The sequence below is a fragment of the Balaenoptera musculus genome, chromosome 3, assembly GCF_009873245.2.
Source record: "Balaenoptera musculus isolate JJ_BM4_2016_0621 chromosome 3, mBalMus1.pri.v3, whole genome shotgun sequence".
NCBI lineage: Eukaryota > Metazoa > Chordata > Mammalia > Artiodactyla > Balaenopteridae > Balaenoptera > Balaenoptera musculus.
This window is the reverse complement of record NC_045787.1, coordinates 126,709,484-126,727,728: the sequence shown is the minus strand read 5'-3', so window position 1 is coordinate 126,727,728 and position 18,245 is coordinate 126,709,484. Positions and strand designations below refer to the sequence as shown.

Here is an 18,245-nt window from a genome sequence, read left to right as displayed (position 1 = left end):
AGCAAAAACACTTTCTTGGATATGATTCCAGCCCAATCCCCTCATTTCATACATGGGAGAACCAAAGCCCAGATAGGGGAAGAAACTCAACTAAGGTCACACTCCAAGCTTGCATCAGGGCTGGGATTAAAACCATACCCTACAAACTGCTTTCCCCAGTGGATACCTATTGTAAACCTAAATTTCCCCAATCTCTGCCCAGTGGCTAAATGAGCCAATCGGTGGCTAAAAGAGAGTTTCTTTACTTCTTAGTGTCCCTTTCCCCATCTCCCAGGTACCGTGTCGTTCCATTCCCATAGTCATGGTTTCTTCTGCTATCACATCTGTCTGGTGGAGAGTTAATGAGCCTAAAGTTCCAACCAAGAATCATAGACTCCTGGAGACAGATCCTGGATCAGAGCTGTTTGAAATATGGAGTCTTAGTGAAATAGAATCTTGTCATCTTATAATATCAGACTCTTAAAAACACAAAAGTCTTAAAATCTCTGAATAATAGAATAATAAATGTCAATATATCATCAACTCTTGGAATAGTTTAATCTTAGGACTCTGGAATCTTAGAATCTCAAAAATCCATCTCTCCTCTCAGTGATTGGTATCAAGGAAAGATAACTCAGAAGTAAATCTAGTGATCCATCTGAACCTCCACTTAGCCTGTGTCCTCAGTCATAAAATAAAGCCTCAGAGAGTTTATTTATTTATTTATTTATTTATTTCATTTTTGGCTGCATTGGGTCTTTGTTGCTCCGTGCGGGCTTTCTCTAGTTGCGGCGAGTGGGGGCTACTCTTCGCTGTGGTGCACGGGCTTCAGTAGTTGTGGCACGTGGGCTCAGTAGTTATGGTGCACGGGCTTAGTTGCTCCACAGCATGTGGGATCTTCCCGGACCAGGGCTCGAACCCGTGTCCCCTGCATTGGCAAGCGGATTCTTAACCACTGCGCCACCAAGGAAGCCCCCGCAGAGAGTTTTTACTGATCACTTCCCACCCCTCCACTGTTGAACAGATACTAGATACTAGAAGGTTCTTTTCTAGAATTGCAATCTGCTTCCCTTTAACTTCCTCCGATGCCTTCCAATGAACAAAAATAAAAAACCTACCCTTCAGCCACATATTTTGGAGCAGTGTTTCTTGCAGTGATAATTCCATTTAATGGAGGTCTTTGAAGTTGGTAGAGGCTTCATAACACCAGATAAACTGACTCGTTGCAGAATTATGGGTCCTTAGTTAAGGGAGGGAATTTTTGCCTTTCCCAACAATCCTAAAAAAATGTGTCAGGTGGGCAGCCACATAGGGCACAAAGCCTGGTTTTTTCCTGTTGCTTGGATTCAGGAAACTCTGTCCCATCTTTTTAGAGGGAGACCCCCTGGGCCAGTTTGGCATCAGCCAAGTTGGGGATGAGTGGAGGATTTTCTCGAGGAAGACCCTGGACCGTGAGCACATGGCCAAGTACTTGCTCCGAATCACAGCTTCCGATGGCAAGTTCCAGGCTTCAGTCCTCGTGGAGATCTTTGTCCTGGACATCAATGATAACAGCCCGCAGTGCTCAGAGGTGAGAGCCTGGTGAGGGTGGGGGAGGAGTAGAGGCAAGGAAGCTGGAGTGAAGGGCAAGAGGAAGGAGAAGGACTCAGGGTACCATCTCTGGGACTGGACATCATTGACCACACTTGCCCTTGCTTCTCCTTGGCTAGTCTCAGACTAGTGCCCTAGGCAAGGGCGATTCTAGGTGATTCCTCCCCACCCCCCCCGCCCCAAAGGGATGTCACCAAGCTCTTTAGGACCCATGGTCCATACCTCTTCCCCTACACTCCATAAAAAGATCCTTTTCTCTGCAAAACATAACCAGAAGTAAAGTAACTTCTTCATTCTCCAAACAGCCTGCTATGCCCAGTGGGAAAGCCCCTCCACTGCTCAGCTTGTTAGCATGGCTCATTGTTATCAAATACATCCAAAGAGACCTGCCCCAGAGACGCCCCACACCACTCGCCATGCCTATATGGGCCTATCCCTACATATGGATAGGTTATACAGACCAACAGAGACCCTACTCCAGGTTATATGTATAAACAAACATGCAGACAGGGCAGTTACACTTTTGATAAGGGAGACTTTCCTGAGGACTTCATGTAATTCAACACTAAATTTCCCAAGGAAAATGTTGAATGGTGTGTGCGTGTGTGTGTGTGCGCACGCACGCACGCGCGTGCACATGCGTAAGGAGAGGAACTGCATTCTTAGAGGGCATAAATCAACAACCACTGTCATGTAGCATTTCTTTTAAACATTTTTTTAAACACAGTAAATAATTTTTAACTTTAGGGAGATTTGCATTACTTCAAAGTTTGCAGATAAAGTTAAACTATTAACATTTAAATTTTATAACATCAAATTAGCATAATTCAAATTTATATAAAATCCAGCTATTTAGTATATATACATAAATGCAAACTAATACGTAGGTACTCACACACATGCCTAGTCAAAGGATCATGTACAACTCTCTATAAATATGCAAATACCTATATATATATATATATATATATATATACACAAGGATACACATAAGCATACACCTACATACCCACAACATTCATCCATAAGTATACCCATCCATATACACAAATGTACATCTATAACTCACACATACTTACATATGCATGTGAATATATATATACTTCAATTCTTCATACTTTATTTGTCCACACACATATATACGGACACACACCTTGGAACACACAAAAATCATATATCCTATCATCTTTTCTTCCACTGTCTTCCACGCTCCAACCTCATAGAAGCAGAGTAGAAAAAGAGAACCTGGGTTATCAAGTGGGGTGCATGGAAAAAGTCTTTGCAGGATCCAAGATGACCACTTTTTGGGTGGTCTCAGAAGGGCAGCCTTTTGGGGGAGAATGGTAGCCACACCTTCCTCCTCTTTCCCCTCAGCATCCTTCCAACCAGCCTGCACCCTCCCCATGCTGGAAGAGGCTGGGGCCAAGTTCACCCTGGCCTTCTCAGAGGTGGTCAATAGCATCACCAGAGCCAGGGGAAGGAGGCCTGGGGTCTGTCTCCACACAGCCCCCCAGGCACAAAGCCCCCACCTGGAGCACGTACAGGTGTCCATGCTCAGCCACACCATGCAGTGGGGGGACTGGTTTGCTTGGAAGCTGTGCCCAGAGCCAGCAGCTGGAAGAGCACTGGGTTCTCAGGGAACTCCAGCCTCTCCCCTGTGCCACCCCTTCTGCAATGTGGCCCCTGTGGAGTAACAGATTGCGGCAGGTCCTTCTAGCCCTGAGTGTGAGCTTTCAGATGGTGGAAATTCTCTCTCATTCTTTGCTTTTCTGACTATGTCTCTTGTCATCATTCTCCTTGTTTTTAATCTCCATTTTCCTTGCACGTTCCATCTTATTCTGTTCTCCTCCCTCCCTCTCTCCGCTTCTCTCCCCTACCCCCTTCCATCTCTGCTCTCTAATCTCTCTCTCTGCTTTTGTCTCCCTCTCTGTCACTCTGCCTCTCTCTGAATCTCAGCGCATCTCCCATAATCCCCCTCTTCTTTGTCTTCTATCTCCAGCTTCTCTACACTGGCAAAGTCAGTGAAGATGTACCTCTAGGACATTTCATTTTGAAAGTTTCTGCAACAGACTTGGACTCCGATACCAATGCTCAGATCACATATTCACTGCATGGTCCTGGGGCAGATGAATTTAAGCTGGATCCTCACACAGGTAGGTTTCCTGAGCTGCAGGATCAAGCAAAGAACTTATACACTGAATAACCAGTGCCCAGTACCCAGACTCCTTAGAAAAGAAACAGGAATTTACTTATCCATCCATCCAACCGCTCAGCAAACATATATTGGCACTGTGTGTCGAGCATTCACTAGATGCTATGGACATAAGCTGATAAGACAAGACCTAGGTCTTTACAATCCAGTGGGAAAGGCAGTCATTGAATCAGTGGTTTGACGTGTGCTAAGAAAAAATGCAGGATGCTAGGGGAGGTTTGACAGTAGGACTTAAATTTGGGATCAGGGTTAAGTAAAACTTCTTTGAGGAAATATAGCCAGGGGGTAAGGGAGTGGTAGGGATGGATATTCAAGGCAGAAGGAGATTTTATACGAGGACCTTGTTTTGGGAAAGGGCACGCACATCTGAGGAACTGAGAGACAGCCAGAAATTGGTGCACAGAACGGGGGGAGGGAGAGAGAGCAAAGGATGAGGCCCTCTGAGCAGGGGGGCCAAATCCCACCTTTAGAGCCATTAAAGGATTCAAGCAGGTGAGAGTCATGGTCAAAGACATGATCTCAAGATTGTATGCTGCAGATTGAGATAAAATCTCATCGCATTGTTGCAAGGATCCCAACAAATAAAGTATACAGAAATCTAGCCCAGGTCTGGCACATAATACGAATTCAGGAGATATGGTTTCCATTGTCAATTATTATCAGTTAGGGGACAAAGCGGAGAGTGGGAAGCAGAGAGCCCAGCAGAGCGGACCACGAATACTCGGGAGAGGTTGGCCTGTGAGCATCTGATGGAGAAGACAGGGTAGAGACTGCTTCCTTTAGAAAAGGAGGGATCCCTGTCCTGCTGCTATAAGGAAGGGTGTGGAGACGGACAGCACAGAAGGCCCAGGTGACAGAGAGCCAGCTGCTGACACTTGACTTGGAATCAGTAGCTCAAAGGATGCCTTGGAGATCCCTGAGCAGGGAGGTGGCAGGTGAGAGCTGGTATCCCAGAAAGCTGTCTGGATAGGAGGAGACAGCATTGGGACTTCCCTGGTGGCGCAGTGGTTAAGAATCCGCCTGCCGATGCAGGTGACACGGGTTCGAGCCCTGGTCCGGGAAGATCCCACATGCCACGGAGCAACTAAGCCCACGCGCCACAACTACTGAGCCTGCGCTCTATAGCCCCCAAGCCTCAACTACTGAAGCCCACGCGCCTAGAGCCTGTGCTCCACAACAAGAGAAGCCACTGCAGTGAGAAGCCCACGCACCGCAATGAAGAGTAGCCCCTGCTCGACGCAACTAGAGAAAGCCCGCGCACAGCAACGGAGACCCAACACAGCCATAAATAAATAGATAATAAATAAATAAATAAAATAAAATAAATAAAAAGGAGACAGCATTACCCTTTCTGGCCCCAGCATGGGCATGCTGAGTCACCCCAAGTAGGTGACCTAATCTCTGTTGCTGTTTGTCCAGCTGCAGGATGATCGGTGGGGTCTTAAAAAAAAAAAACTCGGCGGTTTTTCTGAGTATGGAAATAATACATGCTCATTATTCAAAAACTCAAACCATGTAGGCATGTATTACGCGGAAATTGGAAAGTCTTCATGATAACCAGCCTCTCCCCCAAAGATAAGCACTCTTGGTATATATTCTATCAGACCGGTTTTCCACGCATCCCCCAAATCTCTATGTAGCATACTACTTTGTGACTTGCTTTTTTCTCATAGCAATATCTTGGTGCTATTAACAAGGCAGTACATAAAGCTCTATCATAATTGCTTTTCTGTTGCATAGTATTTTACTATATGGCTAAATGATAATACATTTAACCAGTACCTGTTTGAAAGACACAGGATATTTTCAGTATGTTGCTATTTATAAAGAATGCTGCAGAGAATATCTCTATATGTATATTTTATCCTTGGGTTGATTATTCTATAGGATACATTCCTAGAAGTAAAACTGCAGGCCAAAGGATAAACCCATTTTATGCGCTGTTAGAAATTGCCTAACTGGCCTTTTAAAATGTTGTGCCTCTTTGTAGCTTGTTGGTGTGGATCTTAAATTGGGGATGTGGTGGTGGAATGTGACTAGGGAGGCGAGCAGGTGTGGGAAGCTACAAGACTGAACCTCTTTGCTAACAATTTGTACACAGGACTGACCCCTTTTCTCTGTGACAGCACACCGTATGGCTGGGTTTGTCTCACACAGACATCAGGAAGTCACATGCTGGGGTCATGGACCCCAGAGAAAACTCACTTGCTGTCCTTTCTCCGGCCAGGGGAGCTGACCACACTCACAGCCTTAGACCGAGAGAGGAAGGATGCGTACAGCCTTGTTGCCAAGGCGACGGATGGAGGCGGCCAATCGTGCCAGGCAGATGTGACCCTTCACGTGGAGGATGTGAATGACAACGCCCCCCGGTTCTTCCCCAGCCACTGTGCTGTGGCGGTCTTCGACAACACCACGGTGAAGACCCCCATTGCAGTGGTATTGGCCCGGGACCCAGACCAAGGTGAGAAAGAGAAGGATTGGAGGCCATTTGCTTACAGGGTCACCCTGGGCGAGGGTTTGACTTTCTCTGTGTTGCTCTGAGACTGGCAATACCTCACTCCTGAGCCTACAGACACGTACAAGTAGAAAATGTCCACAAACTGCATACCTAAGTGCTAGGTATGAAAGATTTTGGCAATGTTTCAAAGCTGGTATGGGGCATTTCAGCCTCATTGTTTCTCACTGCCACTTAGACCTGGAACCCTTTCAATTCCACCATTTAACCTCAAGGACATTTGAATACAAACATTTAATGTGAAATACACCAATCAGAATTATTCAGCTGATTAATTGGCCACAAGAAAGAAACTTAGGGCACAAACTCCATTAAGTCTATTAAATTCTTGGATCAATTTTCTAGTCAATGAAGTGGAATATTTTACATTGTATTTTGCATTTTAATTTTAATGACATTGTTTTCATTAGGGTTAATTCTTTTCCTTTTACTATTTACAAGGCAAACTGGATTCATCCAGGAGTCTTCATTCCATATTATACCAATTATAGCTTCTGACATCATGAAGTGTTTCATTGTGGAGATCTCTATATCTATAGATATATGTATATATATACATATATATATATATATATACACACATATACGTGTGTGTGTATATATATATACACATCCAATTTTCTTGAATTACATTTTATAATTTAGGTGGGGTAAAAAATACCCTCAGGGTCAAAGTCGCCAGAGGAACATAGGATATGACAATGATGAAGATGATGATGGTGTTAAAAGAGGGATCAAAACACCCTGCTTTGTTTGACACCAACAGAGTAAATTTAAGACTTCTTAGAGGAAGTGAGTTTTAGCTTGGCATTGAGGAAGGTGAGAGATTTTGGAGGAATGCAGGGGTCCTAGGGAGGGCAAATAGCAGTGCAAAGGCATCTAACATCTAAGGCCCTGCAAACGCTCAATTAGCCAGTGCTTGCACACCTCCAGGGACAGGAAGCTCCCTACTTCCTAGGCAGCCCCTTCCTTCCATGGTACCTCAGATAATTATCAAGTGTTACCTTTTTGGAGCAGACATCTGTCAATCACGGTCCTGCCCTCTGCAGGCACACAGATCTCCCAGACCCTCGCCCATGACAGCCCTTCAGAGACTAGGAGGAGGTGACTATCTGCTCCAGCCTCAAGGTTCCCTTTCTGGGTAGAAGGGCCCTAGTTTCTTCAATCTCGTGTTTCCAATCCCACCTCTCTTCTAGGATTCGTCCTCTGGCCTTGCACCAATTAACCATTAACGCTTCAAAGCTGTTATTATTATTCTAACCCAAATATTCCACCTCAATATTCCAAATGTAGCCTGACCAGCACCTCTCTCTCTCTCCAGAAAATTCATACATGGGAGAATGTGCATGGTATGCACATTTATTTCATGTAAATTCAATGAAAGGGCTGTGTGTCCCCACGTGTGTATAAGACTCAATCCCTATAGGCTCAGAGCCTGTGCTTTTCCCACTGGGTAAGGCTCTCATGGCTGAGCACTAAATGTTGGTGTTCTTCAGACCCTATGGTCCCTACACGAGCCAACTGCTTCATCTGGTCCACAACCAAAGGAAATAATAGCACCTGAGTCAGGGCTGGAAAAACACTACATGCTTTGATTTACTAAGAACTTTCCGTGGGTGTGTGTTTTTTTGTTTGTTTGTTTTGTTTTATTTTGACATAATTATAGACTCATAGGAAGTTGCAAAAATAGTACTGAGAGGCCCAGCACCCTTCACCCAGCTTCCCCCAACGGCAGCATCTGCAGTATGATATCAAAGCCAGGAAACTGGCCCTGGGACATTACTGGTAATTGGACTCCAGTCTTATTCAGATTTCACAGTTTCTATATGCACGCATTTGAATATGTACGCAAACACCACCACAATCAAGATACAGGACTGTTCTATCACAACCAAAGAACTCACTATGGGTGCTTTTGATCTTGCACAATTTTTATTTTGTGAGCTGACACTGGACCCTAACCTCCACATAAACAGCTTCAGATATCCTTAAGGGTTTGCAGAACAACCCTCCCCTTCATAAGAACCTTTCTATGAGGCCTTGAACCCCATCCTAGTCAAGAACCCTCACATGAGAGAGTCTCACTGCTAACAGCCTAAGCATGTTAGCCTTTATGGGGACCCTGCCCGCCAGGCCCTCCTCTGGCTGAAAGCTCTGCTGCAGGCAGGGCCAGAGGAGGGTCCCTCTGTATGAATCATGCGCTCTGTCTGCCCCCCCAGGCACCAATGCCCAGGTGGTTTACTCTCTCACGGACTCTGCCGAAGGCCGCTTTTCCATCGAGGCCACCACGGGCGTGATCCGCCTGGAGAAGCCGCTGCGGGTCAGGCCACAGGCAGCACTGGAGCTCACCGTCCGTGCCTCTGACCTGGGCACCCCGATACCGCTGTCCACGCTGGGCACCGTCACCATCTCCGTGGTGGGCCTGGATGACTACCTGCCCGTGTTCCTGAACACCGAGCACAGCGTGCAGGTGCCCGAGGACGCCCAGCGTGGCACGGAGGTTCTGCGGCTGGCCACCCTCACTCGCCTGGGCGCGGAGAAGACCAGCTACCGCGTGGTCAGCGGGAATGAGCAGGGGCGGTTCCGCCTGGATGCCCGCACAGGTGAGGAAGCAGCCCCCCTACACACACACACACACACACACACACACACACACACACACACACACACACAGAGTCTTGGGGAACACTGGATTCCTCGCATACCATAGTCCCTTCCCAGCATCCTTCAGCCCCTTCTTCACTCTCCATCTCTCCAGGTACCAAGTCCCTTCTTGCAGCATGGGGCCAGCTTACATGGAAACAGCCCTCATTCCACTACATCCCCACCAAAGACTCTGTTGAGGACTCTCTCCTCCCAGTTTGCAGCTTCATAGTCCTGGCTCACACCCAGCCCCGGGAGGCTGAAGCCACCCTCTATCCTTGGTTGCCGAGGCACGAAGCACTTGCTAGAATCTGGGGCTTAAGCAGCCCAAGGCAAGGCTGCCTGCTTCCCTCCTAAAGCCTTCCCGAAACATCCGGGGACCCCCAAATTTTCCCTTAGTCTCATGAAGAGAGAGAACTAGGAAACCGGCTTTCTTCTATCCTCCTAGCCACAGAAGGATCTAAGTCAGACTCCCAGAATCCCATGGAACGGAGGATTCAGAGGCTGCTCAGGTCAGACCAGGCTCCATGTGGATTCCTCACCACAACACCTCTGCAACGGCGCGCTCTACCTCCTAAGGCAGCCGCCTTACTGTTGAGCAGTATTTTTTAAGTTTTTATTACAGAGACTTTAAACATATAAAAAATAGAGGGAACAGTATAATGGACCCCATGTTCCTATCACCCAGCTTCAGTAATTATCAATATTTGTCTAGTCTGGTTTCATCTTTGCCCCCCATATCCACCCACTGCTGAGTTATTTTAAAGCAAATCCCAGACATGATATCATTTGGTTTGTAAATACTTTGGTGTGTATCTCTTTCTAAATGATAAGGACTCCTTGTATAAACACAACCATAATACCATTATCACACCCAAAAGATAATAATTCCTTAATACAGTCCAATACCCAGCCAGACAATTTTTCAGATTATCTCATAAATGTCTTTTAGAAGTTGATTTGCTTGTCAACATCCCCCAAATGTCCACATATTGTATCTGGTTGATAGGCAGTATCTTAAGCCTCTTTTAATCTCTAACGTTTTCCTCTCCCTCTTTATTTCCTGCTGCCATTTACTTAATGAAATATTGGGGTCGTGTGTGAGGCAGGATTTTTAAAAATAATTTTGGATTGGCTAGTTGTATCTTTATGGTGTCATATAACATACCCCTCTAGCCCCTATATTTATTATAAATGACATTTGGATCAAAGACCTTGATGCGCTTCAAGCTCAAGTTTTTGCCAACAAAGCTTCATAAATGATGCTGGGCTCTCCTTTGCACCACATGAGGAGGCACATAATGGCTGATTGGTTCTTTTTTCTGAGGTCAAGATTGATGGTGGGTTTGGGGGTTGTCAGCCTGATCCATCCAGCTCTTCTTCTAATGGTTTTAACAGCCTTTAATGATTATTTCCCAGATATATTATTTCATTAGGGGCTGCAAAATGGTGATTTTTCTAACCTTATCATTCCTCATTCATTTACTAACTGGAATTATTTTATAAAGAAGAGTTTTCTACCATTAACTGTTCAGTTATCCAGGAATGGCAGGATAAATCGTTGTTCTTTTATTTTCCAGTGTTCAGAATAATAAATCCCTGCCCTAATAATTTGTTAAACAGCTTTGGGTATTATAAAATTCTATAATCTAAGTTCTGTCATTTACTAGCTGACTGAGCTTGGGCAAGTCACGTAGATGTTAGGAGTATCAGCTGACTTACCTAGAAAATGGAAATCACACTTGTTCCTGCTCTATAGGGTTATTAGAGATCTACATGAGATAGAGTCAATATTATAGAATTAAATGAGATTTCAATGAAATAATACAGAAATAAATGAGAGAAACACTGCTGTTGAGAATGGTAATAAGGAAAATGAGAGGAGATGGAGGGGAAGGGGGAGGCTATGGGAGAGAGAAAATGAAGAGGGAGGTGAGATGATGGAGGAGGTGATGCAGGAGCTCTGTCTCTCTCAACCCAGTTGAGCTGCTTCTCCTGGGGTTTGGCTCAAGACCCCCTCAGTACTCTGCCTTTGTGGTCCCAACTGCCTCAGTGCTCCCATCACCTCTTGTTTCCTCAGGGATCCTGTACGTCAATAAGAGCCTGGACTTTGAGACAAGCCCCAAGTACTTCCTATCCATCGAGTGCAGCCGGAAGGGCTCCTCCTCCCTCAGTGACATGACCACAATCGTGGTCAATATCACTGATGTCAACGAACACCGGCCCAGATTCTCCCAGGATCTGTACAGTACGAGGGTCTTAGAGAATGCCATCGTGGGTGACGTTGTGCTCACGGTAAGGATCTGCAATTTTGCACTTTTGAGGGGCACGGACTCTGGCGTGGGTTCTTATCTCCCCCTCCCCCAGTTGTCTATGAACATGGATTATTTTATCAATTAATACACTACAGACTTGACTCTGACTTGTAGCCACTCAACCAAACTCTCTCATGATAAAATTTCTCAGAGCCACATTTAATAAGATCTAGATCAGGTACAGAAAGAATGGGGCCTGGGAGAGGCCCCAGAGGATGGCCAGAGGGACACTGAGTGTCAGCGTGGGAGGGGAGGAAGAGAGGGGACACCAAACAACACCTCTTTGCATTTAAACATGTAATTGCTCCCCACTTCATGGAGTGAAACCAAACTCTGTATGTCCACATTCGAGGTTCTCATCTCCTTCCACCCCCTGACATGCACCCTATGCTCCAACCACACAGGAAGAGGTACCTTTCCCCAAACATCCTCTGTACTTTCATACCTCTGGGCTCATATTGTTTCTTCTGCCTGGAATGCTGGCTCCACTCCCAGAAGCCTTCAAGGCTTCATGAATCCTCGTCTAATTTCCCCAGGTGAAATTTATCACCATAAAGTTGATCATACTTTGCCCCAAATTAGACTTGTCCATAAAATTAGACATTAAGCTTCCTGAGGGCTTATTCATTTTGGCACATTCCTCAACTCCTAGCACAGGACCCTAGCACCCTGTCAGTTATGAGTGAATGAGTGAATGAATGAATGAATGAATGGATAGATAAATGAATGAACCATGCATGCTGACATCCATACTAGGATGTAAATGAGGAGATTCCCTTGGCAAGGACGACTATGGTCCAGGGATTGCCAGCCCAAGGGCAGTCTATGGGGCAGGGACATATCTGTGCCCCCTACACTCCCAGGGGCCAAGATTCCTTTCTGTTCCTTCTTGCCTCTCCAATCACAACTGTCACCCGCCTCTATTGCAGGTGTCAGCGACTGACGAAGATGGACCCCTAAATAGTGCCATCACCTACAGCCTCATAGGAGGGAACCAGCTTGGGCACTTTGCCATCCACCCCAAGAAAGGGGAGCTACAGGTGGCCAAGGCCCTGGATTGGGAACAGGTGAGTCATGTGGGAGGGGCCCAATCTGAGCTTATCAGAGCAGAATATAGCCCTGCTGCAGGTCCAGAGGGTGAACTGCGTTCAACACCCCATCCTGACACTTCTCCAGACCTGCCCTCAGGGTCTTCCACTCCTTTTCTCTGTGGGTCCCCTGTGACCTGTGAGGCCAGCAGCAGGAGAGGGGCTGAGTAACCTTTAACCTTCCTGAAAGAGCTCAGGCCAGCTTCTCACTATTAACCAGGGATCATTAGATCATTACAACAAGTTATCACTTATTGAGCACCTGCTCTGTGCCAGGAACTTTGCTAAGTGATGTACATACATTACGCCATTTGGTCCTTAAAGTAATCCTAGGAGGTAGGTCCTGATACCGTCCTCACATAAGTTTAGTCACCTTCCCAAAGTCTCACAGCTAGTAAATGGTTAAACTGGAAGTCAAACCTACTTCTGCCTGACTCCAGAACCTGAGCTCTAAAATGCTATGGGAGAGTAATGGGGGCAGGCATAGGGGAGTGTCTCCATCTTATTTTTCTAAAAACATTAGTCATGAATCAGGGGGCAGAACTGAGTGGTCTTGTTGCTAACTCTCCCCTGGGCATCTTGCTGTAGATTTCTAGCTACTCCCTGAGGCTCCGAGCCACAGACAGTGGGAAGCCCCCACTGCATGAGGACACAGACATCGCTATCCAAGTGGCTGATGTCAATGACAACCCACCAAGATTCTTCCAGCTCAACTACAGCACTTCCATCCAGGTATGCTCAAGCTTCCCAAAGCATCGTGAATCCATCTTCCCTTCACTTCCCTCCTAGTGGAGGGCACTCACCACCAATACCAGTCCACCCAAACAGTGACTGTGACCTTGCATTGATATCCCTAATGGCAACACGGTCTGCTGAAGGGGATTATGGATTACACAATTAAAAATTATCAGGCACTGTGCTAGGCAGGTCCACATCCATTATCTCATAGGGGACTCACACAGCCATATGGAAGTAGACAGTACCCATTTTATAGATTTTTTAAAATGGAGGTATAGAAATGTGCCACAGTCAAAATGTGGCAAATTTGGGATTTGAACCCAGAAGATCTTCCAGATCCCAATCTATTTCCACCATACTAATGGTTTGTGAATGGGATTTGGAGAGAGTCTTAAGATTCCGTGGGGAATTGTGACCACAAGGGGTGAGGGAGGTGAGGAAGTAGGTAAGAGGACAGAGTTCTGTGTCCCACTATGCATCAACCAGGGTCACCCCACTTTCACCTGTTTTGTATCATGAGTATGAGTTAGGATGCTTTGGCTGCAAATAACAGATCACCTGACTAAAAGCTTATCAAATAATAAGGCCTTATTATTTCACATAACAAAAGGTCTGCTAGTGGGAAATTCTATTCCAGAATTGGTTATTTCAGCAGGAAACTGATATCACAACTTTGGGTTACCTTCTTCAAAATTCCTGTACCTTCTTCCTCATGGTAACAAAATGGCTGCTGCAGCTCCAGCATCACATCCTTGCTAAACCATCTTCAAAGGCAAACAGATGGGGACTTCTTTTGCAGAATCTGTTTTTATCAAAGAAGAAGACTTTTCAGAACCCCCGCCTGGTAGACTCCTCCAATGATCAGAACTGGATTACGTGATCACCCTTAAATCCAAAAACTGGCACAGGGACTCAGATTATTGTAACTGACTTAAACCAATCATAGTCCATCTCCTCTTAGGAGGGGTATATCTTTGCTGAGGATATTGCCACCCAACACCTGAACAAAAGTCGGGTTTTGTAAGAAAGGAAGGAAAGAATGCCTGTTGGATAGGCAACTACCAGTTTCTGCTCATAAGATACTGTTTGTAGATAAGGTTATGATGCTAAAAAAGACAGTTAACAACCACTGTGTTACAGCATACTGAATCCCCGTGTTATAGAACAATGACTGGAACAATATCCAGGGGATCCATTTTTCTCTGTTAATTCCTAATCATCTTTGAATTTTCTCATTGGTCCTCTAATCAGAAAACCATTTATAGGTTTTCAATGGACCCTATGAATCACAAAATTCCCACATGGACCCCAGGCACTAATTTATATACATGAGTCATCAGCTATGTGACTTCAGCAAGTCACCTCTATAGGATAAAGGGACTCTAAAGACCCTTCCAGCCCCAATGGGCTTTGTTTCTAAAAACCAGCACTGCCCTCCGGAAGCTCAAAAGTCAACAACTAATTCACAGATGAGCAGAATGAATGAATGACATCTCAAGATGCAGACATGACCTGGGAGCAGCCAGAGTGCTTGAGGACTCATCCCAGAGAAGGGGACCCAGAAAGATGTGAAAGAAAGGACTGGGACTCAATTTGCTCTTTGATTTCCTGTCTCTCTTGGTCTCAGGAAAACTCCCCCATCGGCAGCAAAGTCCTGCAACTGATCCTGAGTGACCCGGACTCCCCAGAGAATGGTCCGCCCTACTCATTCCGAATCACCAAGGGGAACAATGGCTCTGCCTTCCGAGTGACCCCGGACGGATGGCTGGTGACCACTGCAGGCCTGAGCAAGAGAGTCCAGGAATGGTATCAGCTTCAGATCGAGGTGAGAGCTGTGTTGGGCCACTGGTGGTGACCATGGGGACAGAAAGTGTGCAGACAAAAGCACCACCAGTGCTTCTCTTATTAGAAAAAACAATATACAGAACCCTTCCTTTGTGCCAGGCACTGGCCTAAGTGCTTCACGGGCATCACTGCATTAAATCCCCACAACATGCTTTACGGTGAGTACAGTTACCACCCCCAGTTTCCAAATGTGGTAACTGAGGTACCCAGAGGTTAAGTTACTGGCTGAAAGTAATGCTACTAATAAGTGGTAGAGCTGGGTTGCTTCAAACCCAAGCGCTCTGACTCCAAGCTCTTAATTCCTCCCCCGCTCCCAGGCAGAACAAAAACTCCCTCACCCTGGCTCTAACTCCTTGAGTTTGGCCAGGACAGCTCTCTGAACCTCAAGTCTTTTTAAAGACCTACCTCAGAGAATTGGTGTTGTTATCGAACCAGGCTCAGTTTGTCCAACCGCGCCGCAAACTGAAATGCTGAGATGCCGAAGTCTGCAGTAAAGAGAGGGCTTATTAGCAAGGCAGCCAGGCAAGGAGATAGGAGAACAAGTCTCAGCACCGCCTCCCAAAAGGCAAGGGGCTTGGGGCATTTATGGAATAAAAAATAAAGGAGCAGGGCAGTCTGAGGCGTGGGAAGCATGGGGAGCAGGGGGAAAGGTGACTGGAAAAAGGTGCAGTAATCATAGTTCTGCCGCAGGTGTAACTAAGCTACAGGCCTCTGCACGTTCAAAAATGGAGGCAGTTAGCACTATCTGAGGGTTTTCTGCCCTCTGACGTCAAGGTCACCAAGCAGACCCTTGGGCATGCCCAGTTAAAGGGTCAGCAGTCCTACCCAGTCTTAACCAGCTCAACTCCAACTAGTCACGGTTGACTCCAAGTCCTGGAAAATAACTCTGGCAAACATCTTATTGCTTAGGATATGTGCAGATGCAAGCCTTTAAATGACCTTGTTTAGTGAAGGCAGGTGAAACGAATTTGACTAATCCATGGATCCACTAATCCATGATTACCCACGGTTTCAGTGCAGGGGTCAAATGAGAGAACATATACATACATGGAGAGGATTATAGTGATATTATTATGGGTTGTATGAGAACTGCCCAAGGAAAAGTGGCCAAGATGGTGATCAAACATTTCTCCCTCATTTCATTCCCCCAAATCCCTTTCCTAAATCTCAAATCTAGTGGATCCTACTATTCTGTGAACTTCTCTGGGCTCACGATGATGTAGTCATCCATTCAGCCAGCCAAGCAGCCAGCCAGCCATTCATCATTCAACAAACATTTATAAGTACTTATCATATACTTAACATTTATGAGTACTTATCATATGCCACATGAGTACTTATCATATGGCATGCTAGCTACTAGTAATATAGCAGGGGAAAAAAGGGGATGAACCCCATCCCCGTGGGCTTTTGATTCTAATTATGGAGATAAGCAATAAACAGATGAAGAAAGTGACAGGAGGCTCATAAGGCACAAGAGAGACACTTTCAGAGGGTGGCAACCCTTGTGAGGAGGGGGCATTTGAGCTGAGATCTGAGGAGCTGGCCATGTGGAAAGTGGGCAGGAGAGCATCACAGGCAGGAAGAGCTAGATGAGACCAAGTCCCAGGGTGGGAAAGAGCTTGAAGTGACCTGAGGTGTTGCCACGTGGTCAGTGCATGGTGAGCATTGGTGGGAATGAAGTTGAAGAGATGGGTTGGGTGGATCATGGGGGTCTCATAGCTTGGATGACCGTGTTATTTGAGGCCCAAACTGTGATGCTCTTGAGAGTGAGAGAGGCACCAAAAATAGTTAATTGGTGATAAGTGATCCACAAAGATGAAAATCAAGACTGTCCTGGGCTAACCAGGAAGTAGAGTCATCCTAATGATAAGCCTTGATAATACATTTAGATTCTAATCCAAGGGCAGTGAGAAGTGATTGAAGGGTTTCAAACAGAGAAGTGACCCTTCTTGTGTCTCAGAAGGCTTGTTTTTGAAGCTCTAGAGAAAGTCAGTTGAAGGGGGAAGGAGTGGTTGAGGGAAACCGGTGAGAATTCATCTAAGCTGGAGGTGGTGGTGATGAGATCTTGAGGTGATGGTGAAGATGAACAAGTGGACATATCTGTGACAGGTTTTGCTTGGAAATAAATGGGAGTCGGTGGTGGATTGGATATGAGGAGAGAGAGAGAAAAGAGAAGAATCAGGACCACTCCCAGGTTCCTGGCTCCAGTAAAGTCTGGATGGTAGGGCCATTTATGAGACTGGAAAGACTTGGGGTGGGGGAGGGACAGGTTTATGGGTAAAATGAGGGCTCTGCTTAGCATATGTTACCTTTCAGGTGTTCATGAAATATCTAAGTGGAGGTGTCCAATAGGCAGCTGGGAATGGGAGTCTGCAGCTCAGAGGACAGGTGTGGGCTAATGTAGAGGGTCCTCAAAGCCAAGGGCATGGGCATGATTGTCTAGGGAGGCAACAGCTTCCTGACCTCTGTATACTGGCCCAGACAATCACTCAGTAACTATTGGCATCATCACTCTCTCTTGCATTTGTCCTGTATTTCTGCTTTTGTTCACTGGGAGGCACTATAGGCCAGCAAAGAAACAGGTTATGAACACAAGAAGAAGTTCAGATTCTGCTCTGGCCTTACCTGCTGTATGACCTTGGGCAAGTCACTTGACCTCTTTGAGACTCAGTTATATCTTTTGTAAAATAGGACACTTCAGGGTACTTACCTCATAAGAAAGATAAACTATGACATGCATTTAAAGCATTCAAAAGTGACTGGCACACAGTTTGTACTCAGTTAATATTAGTTATATGTTATTCTTAGTAGTAATATTAATTATTACTGTTGCTATTTATATCTCATCAGTGTTATGCACAATTCCCAGCAGCAGGTGTAATATTGCACCTTTCTCCCGCACTCAAAGCGAATCCACATGAACAAGATATTACCGTAGGGAAAACCGTGAAGACCCTGCTGACAGCTGAGAAAGTGATAACGTTACTGAGGAGAGGAAAGAAAGCTTCCTCCTTGCTAAGTCCGGACAGAAAGTTGCAGAGATGCTTGGTGAAATGTGCAAGGGAAAGGCATTTCTAATTTACAATCTTTCCTTGCTTAAGTGAGGTCACGTTGCTTCAAACCTGCAGTGGCTTTTCGGGCCTGACTTAAATCCAACCTCGTGCTCCTCAGCCCATCAGCGACGGCCTGGGCTTCCCTCTCTGCTCACCTCTGGCCCTCGGCCCTGCCCGCTCCTCCAGCAGCAGTGGTCCCTTCCTGCTGTGTTGAGCATTCTTTCCCACTAGAGGGCCTGACGCTTGCTGTTCCCTGTCTGTCAC

The 18,245-nt window shown here is 46.0% G+C and overlaps 2 protein-coding genes across 12 annotated transcripts in view; one reads left to right on the top strand and one right to left on the bottom strand.

The window, feature by feature from the left end:
* Positions 1-18,245, bottom strand: part of SLC36A1 (solute carrier family 36 member 1) — a 286,699-nt gene that overhangs the window by 183,389 nt on the left and 85,065 nt on the right. The window contains exons 11-12 of one of the 8 annotated variants that reach the window (XM_036848435.1): positions 15,331-15,410; positions 13,849-13,882 (exon numbers count right to left, since the gene is read on the bottom strand). The exons of 5 other annotated variants lie outside the window; for them this stretch is intronic. In XM_036848435.1, coding sequence (XP_036704330.1) covers positions 15,349-15,410 — 62 coding nt within the window. In that variant the 3' untranslated portion in view covers positions 13,849-13,882; positions 15,331-15,348. Of the gene's footprint in view, positions 1-13,096; positions 13,883-14,911; positions 15,411-18,245 lie in introns of those variants that run through there. 2 more of the 8 variants (XM_036848436.1, XM_036848434.1) reach the window with 2 other exon arrangements.
* FAT2 (FAT atypical cadherin 2) overlaps positions 1-18,245 on the top strand; it is an 82,417-nt gene that overhangs the window by 45,748 nt on the left and 18,424 nt on the right. For all 4 annotated transcript variants that reach the window (XM_036848425.1, XM_036848424.1, XM_036848422.1 and 1 more), the window contains 8 exons: positions 1,353-1,549; positions 3,569-3,722; positions 6,009-6,242; positions 8,516-8,899; positions 11,020-11,234; positions 12,184-12,321; positions 12,931-13,074; positions 14,708-14,905. In XM_036848425.1, coding sequence (XP_036704320.1) covers positions 1,353-1,549; positions 3,569-3,722; positions 6,009-6,242; positions 8,516-8,899; positions 11,020-11,234; positions 12,184-12,321; positions 12,931-13,074; positions 14,708-14,905 — 1,664 coding nt within the window. The remainder of the gene's footprint in view (positions 1-1,352; positions 1,550-3,568; positions 3,723-6,008; positions 6,243-8,515; positions 8,900-11,019; positions 11,235-12,183; positions 12,322-12,930; positions 13,075-14,707; positions 14,906-18,245) is intronic.